Below are 10,373 nucleotides of genomic sequence, written 5' to 3' on the forward strand. Positions count from 1 at the left end.
TTTTTGACGACTCTAAAACACATCTTGCTAAGTTTTGTCCAAACCAGGCAATATTCATGTGAGCGAACTTCTGCAGTATAAATAGCATCGTGTCATTTCTCCTTATCTGCATTTCTGGAGCTTTGAAGTCAAAGATAATACTGCAATAAGTGGGGATTAATCTTTTCTCTCTGTATATGACCTCATTTATATTTGTCTCTATACTATGACCAAGTCCCAAAAAGGCATTCTGTAGTTCTGTATGTTACAGATGACTTGGACTTTGCATTTTTCTGTAGAGCGGTTTTTAATACCCAGGTTCTTGATTAACCTGAAAGCTGCCTTTTGACTTTCAGTGCAGATTTCTTTCTGACAGCCTAGGGGTAATTCTGCTTACATAAAGTCAATAGGTTTATTGGATGTTATAAAAAGACATCTCTTGCTTTCCCTGTTTTTCTTGCCTTTTGCTCACACTAGTGTTTTAAGTATGTATACATAGTTGGATGTAGAGTGTCTGATATTTAATGGCATGTTTCAAAACAAGAACCTCTATAGTACTGGAAATATTGCAGTAAAAAAAGGAACAACGGAAATAATAAACTTAGTATATAAATAATAAAATCAGCATATAAAGAATTACAGTAGACAATTTTGGTCTGGACATATCCTTAACAAGAGTGAAAGTGAATAAATTAATTTCTACCCTTGTTTATATTTTATTGTTTGCTTCATGTAGGTCATGCTGTTTTCATAACTTGAATGCAGGGCTCGAAATGGAAAAAAAATATTATTTATTAAAATTAGTCTTGATGCAATAACTGAATTAAGTTGAATGATATATATAAACCAGGCAACCAATTGGATCAGTTTTCAACATTTAATTTCTAGCCCTGTGCATCATTCTGTTTTCCATTTTTCAAAATATAAATATACAAGTCATAGATTTAAATTCCATATACAGAAATTGTATTTGTAAATGCATACAGAATAATACAAAAGCTTACATAATAATTAACGGTACCAGTGAGGTTGACATTTACAAGATGGTTAATTTAAATTATTGAAATGTTTACCACACTGATTTAATGAATTAGCTTATTTCCAATTGTTAGGTACATTATTGGGTACAAATTGCTAATTTTTAGCATTTTTCTAAAGTGATTTGTAGTATTAGTTGTCTTACTATCATGGAATTAAAAAGAATATCTAATATTTTAATATGTTAATATTAAATTTTGTATTAAAAATAACATAAATATAATGGCAAAAGACACACTGGACACTGGAATTTGATGAAAAATACTTGCTGTGCATACTGGTTCATATCCACAAACCAGTGAATAAGCTGACTTATGAAGAGTGAAGTTTCTCAGATGATGAATAGCAAATTACGTATATTTGCCTCAGAAGTCATTGGGAGGCATTTCTTAAGAGGAGAAACATGTATCTCATGTAGCCTTTTGAGAGAGCATGCTTTGTGGAATAGTTATTACTTAGTCAATTCCTTGTATTCCTCCACTTGAATTTAATGGGAAAGATGAATAGGCCTGTTCACTAATTTGAGATTGCACATAACTAACTTGTAACATCTGTAGCAGTCCTATCCCCTACCATGTTATTCTGTCAAAACATTGTGTACACAACATTATTAGCAGAAATTGGACGTCTGCCCAACTTCTCCAGACTTTTGTATGGAGACTTAAAGAACTGAGCTGTTATGAGCCAACCAACTTAAGTAAGCAGTGCCTACTTTAAAATGGGTGGTCAATTCTTATTCTACTATTAGCTAGGTTAATGGATTTCACAGGGAAAATTGTTTGCTATCTCATATTATATTTTGGAATTTGTGCCACTTTGGGTCTATCTATTCTTGTAAAGTATTTCACAATTTGGGAATTGGAATCAAATGAATAAGTAACATGAGTTGTAAATACACACAGTATGAGTATCAGGCTTTTAAATATCATGTATCAAGTAGCACAGACTGCTGGAGTTCCATCAGTTTTCAAATAATCTTGTGGATTGTTAACATATATTGTAGCTTCCTAAAAGTTTACTTTTCAAGATTAATTGCCAATACTGATTTCACAAGTGGAAGACAGCATATGCAACTTATATTTCTTTTCCCATCCTTATTTTTGGGGAAACTCTCTCCTCAGAGTTTTGGAGAACACTTCCTGAACAGTGTGAATTATGTCCCTTAGAAATGCAGGATAGGCATTTTAGTTGACAAAATGACTCTCCAAATACATAAACGTGCTCTTTGTGCTAGCTTCTGCTATTCAGTCATAGATACAGATACCTAGTTTTATGCTCTGTCACCTCAGCAGTATTGCATCCTCTGTCACCTAGTAGATGAATTATGTTAAGCTTGACAAACAGGAAGCTATTTTGCAGGATTTATAGTTTGGCACGCTTGACAAAAAGATTGGGCGTCTAAATTAATATGCAAATTAATAATGTGTAGTCCATGTGTGAGGTGAAGAGTTGGGGGGATCTGACTAGAAATTCTTCGGTAAACCAAGTGGAACCCAATCATTTATGAAACTCACAGGATTTTGAAGCTTTAGAGGTAACGATGGGCAAGATTGATGTTTCCTTCTATCTTCTCCAAACAAAATTTGGCTGATTAAAAAAAAGGTGTGAAGTAGTTTTTTGCCATTACAGAAATTGCAGTACAGCATCTGTTTAGGACAAAAGGCTACTGAAAATGAAATTATTTTTTTATAAGTTACATTAACTTAAAACTAATGATGTTCTTTTATCAGACCAATGAAAAGTTAAATGTAGGAATCTGAGTTGGGTGGGCCTGAGTTTTCAAGTATAAAACTAGATCTAATTTTGATCTGGTCAATGATAATGTCAAATTTTATATACTATATATTTGCAGTTTTTAAACATGAATTGAATTGTGTACAATCAAAGCAAATATTCATAATGCTACTACCATTTAAGAGTTTCATCAGTAATAATGGGTCAAATGACTGGTATGAGGATATTTCTAAGATTGGCCAGGCTATTGTAGCAAGGCCTTGTGAGCAACATTACATTCAGATTTGTGTTGGAATGCTTTTAGCTACTAACAATAGTTGTATTTACTAGAATAGGAAAAACAGTTATGGACTGTGGGTAAGATATTTTCCCATTCTTAATTAAACTTACAACAGGAAAAACTACCGAAGATATGTTTCAGCCTCAGTCCTTTATAAAACAGTCAAAACAGGGATGTGGGAAAATGATGGAGCAAAACACAGGTAAGTGTTGAGAAAGGCATGGGGTCTTCACCACATGTAGTTTGAGGAAGAGCAAAAAGTTATTCTTGCTTGATTTTGTTTCCCTCCCCTTTTTTTTAAGCAAATCACTTTTTTTAAAGATTGTGGCACCACTGATAAAGCTGTAGCCTTACCCTATTTGGGAAAATTTTCAAAACTTGTGCAAAAAAAAATATAATTCACAAGTATTTTTATATTCAGAAAACTTTGTGTTTTATCATTTGCTTTCACCTGGTTTTATTTTACATTTTGCAAGCTCATAAAAGTGAATAAAAGTGTGAATGTATGTATGCACATCTTTGTTTTCATTATTATCTCAGCACCTCATTTCACGCTTTTAACTTAGTTGTTGCTGAAGCTAGTCCTCTCTACTTGAATCACATTCATGTTTTTCTTTGCTCGGGGTAGCACCCATTGTCATTAGTGCTGGAACAAGTTTGACAGTGTTAATGTTAATCCAACCTTTGCACTTTTTTTGGTCAGGACCCAACAGGTCAAAACTGCAAGATATGCTTGCTAATTTGAGAGATGTTGATGATCTCCCTGCATTACAGCCTTCTGTTGTACCACCCACGCGACCCAGTACTTCGCGGCTTATTGAGCAAGAGATGAATCGAACAGATGAAGGTAAGACGTCTNATAGATAGATAGATAGATAGATAGATAGATGATAGATAGATAGATAGATAGATAGATAGATAGATAGATAGATAGATTAGATAGATAGATAGATAGATAGATAGATAGATAGATAGATAGATAAGATAGATAGATAAGATAGATAGATAGATAAGATAGATAGATAGATAGATAGATAGATAGATAGATAGATAGATAGATAGATAGATAGATAGATGATAGATAGATGATAGATAGATAGATAGATAGATAGATAGATAGATAGATGATAGATAGATGATAGATAGATAGATAGATAGATAGATAGATAGATAGATGATAGATAGATAGATAGATAGATAGATAGATAGATAGATAGATAGATAGATAGATAGATAGATAGATAGATAGATAGATAGGGCTTTTTTTCTCATAGAACGCCCAGAACGGAGTTCCGGCACCTTTTTTGGATGGAACCTTGTAGGGTAGGCAAGGCGGGTTATATGACGTGTATGAGTTCCGGCACCTTTTTTTTTTTTTTTTTTACAAAAAAAGCACTGGATATAGATATAGATATGGATAGATAGATATAGATAGATAGATATTGGCTTAGATTAGGTTAACTTCTAAGACAATCTTAATATTTGCAAGTATTAACATTTTATCTTAGTAAAACAATTGTTTTAAAATTTAAGGTTGTATTAACTAATAGAAGTTGTTTTAAGTAGCCTAGGTATAAGCCTGTAATTTTTATTTATTAAAGTAAATAGGATAAATAAATATATACTTGAGTCTTTTTTCCCATTTTTAATGTATCCCAGTATATTATCCAATATTCAAAAGATTAATTTTAGATAATAAGATCACATTTTAAAAATAATTGATCAAATTTACAACCTTTGTTTAAGTATTTTCTGCCTGCCTTACATGACTAATTTTGAGGGTGGAACTCACAACATAGACAGCTCATGACAGCTCTGTATCTAATAAGACACCCATTGCATTCTTAAAAAATATTTTTCTAGCAATGCTTGGTAATTGGCAATGTCAGTTGCTAAATTAGTCCTGAGTTCAGTGAAACTAGAATTGGTGCTAGGTTTTTAATGTTTATGGTTGAAACATCTTCACCAGAGTTTAGGGGATGTCAGTGTCCATTTCTTCTGTTTGTAAGAGCTTCAGGTGACCCACACAGTTCACTCTCAGAACACTACCCCTCCGATATAGTCCAGTCCCAGTAACTCTCCACTTGACCATCCCCCCTCCCCGAATACACCCAATCAACTCCCAGTTACGACAGAGACCAACCGACACACCAACTCAACCTGAGACTCCCCAAGCATCCGACCAACATCCAGTTACACATACAACTACCTTATCGAACTGGAATGCCAGGCTTTGATGAACTCACGAATGTGGCAGGTGGTAGTATGGCTGATGATTTTAGTGTTGCTTCAGTCGAACTGGTGTTCAAATATGCATTTTGTGAATATTTTGAAGCAGCAATAGAAACATTGATAATACTGTATTAGGCTAAAACTCAGCAAACTAAGAATTAAAACACAGTGTGAAAATAATGCTTGCTAGTGAACCTTGATCATTTTGGTGTCCTCGATTAATCTAAAAATGTATTGTTACTAGACTAAAATAATGAATTAGGAAAGTTAAGCAGTTTCATAATTTGAATAAGAAGACTTGCATGTACTTATATAGGATTTTTGAAATATTTTTGCTAATGAGAGCTACTTATGATTTGTGAAAAAATATCCCGAGATGCTAGAAAAACACTGAACATAAATGGCTTGATAAGAATTATTAAAACAAGCATCTCCAATACTAGATTTATTGGCCATCAACTATCATTAAAAATATTTCTGGGCCAATATTATACTGTGATCAAATTAAGCAAATGAGAAATTAAGAACAATATGAAATGAACTGATCCAAGAATTGGATCTTGCTAGTTCATCTTGTGGTACATGAAAGAATCAAATAAAAGAAAAGGCATAGAGGGTGTAGTTCAAAGTGCTGGTGATTGGGTTTGAGCAAGATGGTTATTCCCTTGTCTTCCAGAGTTCTAAACCTGATGGAGACCATTGGTTTGCGCAGGGCTTTTTTTCTCATAGATCACCCAGAACGGAGTTCCGGCACCTTTTTTGGATGGAACCTTGTAGGGTAGACAAGGCGGGTTGTATGACGTGTGTGAGTTCCAGCACTTTTTTTTTTTTTTTTAGAAAAAAAGCACTGGGTTTGCGGTCTCTTTTTGAGGAACAACTGTAGGGAGCACTTGTGGATGATCTCAAGTCCTTTCCTTACCTGGAGAGGAATTACAAAGAGCCAGTCTGCCCACTGGTTCTTTTTTTCACTGTGGTCTTTTAGCAGAGCCATCTTCAGTTTGTCATTTCTTCCTTGGAAGTCCCAGGGTTTTTTTGTTTTTGATTGTTTTTGAAATGGTATTAATAATTGAAGTTGTCTTCATGCAGTGTGTTACATGTTTTGGATTTATGTGTGTTCTGTCTTTCAGTAGAAGCTTTAACATTCCCTCCTTCATCTGGGAAATCTTTCATTATGGGAGCAGATGAGGTCCTTGAAAGTGAACTTGGCCTTGGGGAATTGGCAGGCCTTACAGTAGCCAATGAAGCAGATTCACTGACATATGATGTAAGTGCTAATCTCTTAATGTTGCAGTTATTTTTGTTTTGAATGGTGGTAGCACTCTTTAATGACACCGAGAAGCTTTTAATTAGAAAAGGAGACTGGTTGCACCCTTTCCAAAAGTTTATCGAGATTCTCAGTCATCCAGGTCATGGTTGTCCCAAAGGTGCTTTTTCACGAGGCAACTGGACTTTCTTTTTTCTCTTTGAAGACGTTTCGCTTCTCATCCAAGAAGCTTCTTCAGCTCTGACTGGATGTGCAGACAGCTGGTCATTTGCATTCTTTTAGAATCAGGCCACCTGGAAACTTATCTGTGTCTTCAGAGTCACCTGAGTAGTGCAAATGGGTGTGGAGCCTTCTTGGAACTGTTGAAAGGACTGTGTTGTAGACTGGAGATAGGTGATGCCGTATCCCTCCCCTTCTGTTGAGAGAAGGCTGTTCAGTTTTGACATAGATGACCTCTTTGACCCCTCTTTCAAGCCAGTGGTTCTCTCTGTCTAAAATGTGGACTTTGCTGTCTTCGAAAGAATATAAATTCCCGACCATCTTGTCAGAGTTGAAGAAGCTTCTTGGATGAGAAGCAAAACGACTTCAAAGAGAAAAAAGAAAGTCCAGTTGCCTCGTAAAAAAGCACCTTTGGGACTTTCCAAATGTTATTAAAAGGTATATTTCTTGAGCTGCAACTCAATTCAGATGTATAAATGACTAGACTAACATAAGATTTAAATTAGGGTGAGATAGAAAGAGGAAAAATAGATTGCTTATGCAATTTAACAGACATTACCAAAATGGCTTTTAAATTTAAATTTAAACTGGAGAGATGAAATGGAAACCATTAACAGTGCTCATTTGTTAAAAACCCATTGTGTTTATTGAGACCTGCTGAGATCGCCTGCAAGCATTTGATGTATTTGCTCAATGGTGCTAAATTCTGATTTCCCAAAACATTTATTTTAAGGTCTGCCACAAAGTGAGAGTTCAATAAGTGTAAGTATTTAAAACAAAGAAATGGCTGTAAAGGAAGATACAATGAAAAGATGAGAATTACAGAATCTGAAATTATATCTAAACCCTTCAAACTATTAATAGATGTGCAGATATAAGAGAGAGAGAGAACATTACTTTGCAGGTTATAGCCAGTGCTGTTTTGTAGATTACAGTATACATTTCTAATTGGCTGTTGAAATGTTTTTAATGTGTTACTTTAATACAGAGATTCATACCTGATTTGAAAAAAAAGTATTTTAACTTCTAATATTTTGTTAGTCTTTACTGAACATTTGATAACCATACAGTGAAGTACATCCTCTGTCAAGTGATTAATATAATTTGTATTAGTATAGTCCCATTGACTTGCCTAGTTTTTGTTCTTGTTACAATAGATAGCAAACAATAAAGATGCTCTGAGGAAGACTTGGAATCCCAAGTTTACTTTAAGGAGCCATTTTGATGGAATAAGGAGCCTGGCTTTCCATCCAATTGAACCAGTGTTAATTACAGCTTCAGAAGACCATACCTTAAAAATGTGGAATTTGCAAAAAACTTGTCCAGCAAAAAAGTAAGTTGATAGCTGAAATAGATACATTTTTGTAGGGTGTATTTGAAGAAATATAATAGCAAAAATGAAGTTTTACATCTGATTTATTTCCAATGAGAGTAATTTATGTAACGTTAGGTGCAATGTGGTTTGTGTGCCGATAGAAGGCTCCTAGAATTCACAAAGAGAACTGGGAAATATAAAAAGTTTATTATTGGAGAAAGAGTGTGGTATTACAGTTTCTCTTGCAGCCATCTTTGCAGTGGTTGTATCATATACATTTAAATAAGTGTACAGTCAAGCTCATTTGGGCAAAAAATCCCAAGTTCATTTATATACTGATGAGGTCTGAGCATGATTAACCAGAAAAAAAACATCTGGGCCTAGTGAAGGCATTAATTTGGTATGCAGCAAAAGTGAAGAATGCAGATTCCACGCTATGCAAATCACTAGGAGAAGAACTGAAAATTAAAATGCCAACATCATAACTTTATGGTATGTCTGCATCTGAAGTACTGTACTGTACACAGTTCTGGTTCTTGCATTTGTAAAATAATATAATAGAACTGAAAAAAGTCCAGAGGACGAAAACTAAAATTATCAAAAGGCTCAAGCGCCTTCTCTATGAGAAAAGGCTTGAATATTTGGGACTATAGCCTGGAGAAAAGGCAACCAATTGGAGACATGATCAAGATATTTAAATCATGCATGACATGGAAAAGTGGACACATAGATAGTTTTGTCCCTTGGTCAAAGTAAGGGCCAGCCAATGAAAATGTAAAAGTAAAACCATTCCAGGCAGCACATTTTTAACTTGAGGAATTCTTACTTCATAAAATGATCATGGCTATTAACTTGAGTGGCTTTAAAAGGAATTGGTTGAACTCATGGGGAACAGTATCTTTAAGGGTTATTGTTCTTGAAAATTCATTACACCTTTGAATGCCAATAGCATAAAAACAATTGTGTGGGAGGTGCATCTCTCTGTCTCTTGCTTGCAAGCACTGCATCAGGTTAGTTATTGTGAGAAACAAAATGGCAGACTAAAAGGGTTATTGACCTGATTCTGCAAGGTTGTTCTTGCGATAACTTAAATAATAACTTTTTATTTTTGTTTAGGAGCACCTCACTTGATGTTGAACCTATCTATACTTTCAGGGCACATAAGTAAGTAAATGTAGACAAAAAGAATGTAATTTTGTTGCTGCCGATGTAACATTGCAGCTTCTCTTTAAAGAGAACTGAGGGATGATATAAACCATGAAATAGTGGTGAGCATTTGCTTCATTTTGTGGCTGAACTCAGCTCACCACACATTGATTGTTTCTAAATATATCTTGTATGCTTGTGGTAACTAAGAAACTTTCACAGTGTAATGGTGGTACAGTTGGTTGAATGATTGCATTGGTTTCTCTTACTGCTATTGCTGTTATCTCTATGGACTATGCAGAATACAGAAGTAATTGTTAGGAGGTCTTAAAGCTTTCTTCCAACAGTGACAGAGAAATAGATTTATTTATTAGGAGATTTATTTTTACTGTGTTTAATGAGGTGTGCTGCACACTAGCTCTTCATTTCCAAGACAAAAAATATTTGGACATCTATGATTTCTACTGTAAATTAGAATTATTAGCGTTGGATGACTATCTTGTTGTTAGGGAAAATCACTAATCAGTGCTGTCATAACATGCTTTCTCTTACAGCAGTCCAGTGCTTTGTGTAGTGATGAGTAACAATGGTGAGCAGTGTTACAGTGGAGGTACTGATGGCCTCATCCAGAGTTGGAATACTACAAACCCGAATATTGACCCTTATGATTCATATGGTTAGTGATTTTTCTTTTGTTGCCTTTCATTTTTGTATGTTTAAAGGAAATGTAAAACATATTCAATGCTCTAGAGTTCAAAATGAAATCAAGACAAAATACTGTAGTGAAATATATTTTATATATAGTGTTACATTATAAAGTTTTGGTCACCACGATGTAAAAAAGATGTTGAGACTCTAGAAAGAATACAGAGAAGAGCAACAAAGATGATTAGGGGACTGGAGGCTAAAACATATAAGGAACGGTTGCTGGAATTGGGTATGTCTAGTTTAATGAAGAGAAGCACGAGGGGGGACATGATAGCAATATTCCAATATCTCAGAGGCTGCCACAAAGAAGAGGGAGTCAAGCTATTTTCCAAAGCACCTGAAGGCAGGACAAGAAGCAACGGATGGAAACTAATCAAGGAGAGAAGCAACCTAGAACTAAGGAGAAACTTCCTGACAGTTAGAACAATTAACCAGTGGAACAACCTGCCTCCAGAAGC

The 10,373-nt window shown here is 34.8% G+C and overlaps 1 protein-coding gene across 1 annotated transcript in view; it reads left to right on the top strand.

Annotated features, from left to right (window-relative positions):
- The window catches only part of STRN (striatin), a 30,493-nt gene that overhangs the window by 15,389 nt on the left and 4,731 nt on the right, over positions 1 to 10,373 (top strand). The window contains exons 8-13 of the mRNA XM_029284144.1: positions 3,147 to 3,233; positions 3,735 to 3,878; positions 6,391 to 6,527; positions 7,904 to 8,079; positions 9,178 to 9,225; positions 9,762 to 9,883. Coding sequence (XP_029139977.1) covers positions 3,147 to 3,233; positions 3,735 to 3,878; positions 6,391 to 6,527; positions 7,904 to 8,079; positions 9,178 to 9,225; positions 9,762 to 9,883 — 714 coding nt within the window. The remainder of the gene's footprint in view (positions 1 to 3,146; positions 3,234 to 3,734; positions 3,879 to 6,390; positions 6,528 to 7,903; positions 8,080 to 9,177; positions 9,226 to 9,761; positions 9,884 to 10,373) is intronic.

Source organism: Protobothrops mucrosquamatus, unplaced genomic scaffold (assembly GCF_001527695.2).
Source record: "Protobothrops mucrosquamatus isolate PMUCROS unplaced genomic scaffold, P.Mucros_1.0 scaffold393, whole genome shotgun sequence".
Lineage (NCBI taxonomy): Eukaryota > Metazoa > Chordata > Lepidosauria > Squamata > Viperidae > Protobothrops > Protobothrops mucrosquamatus.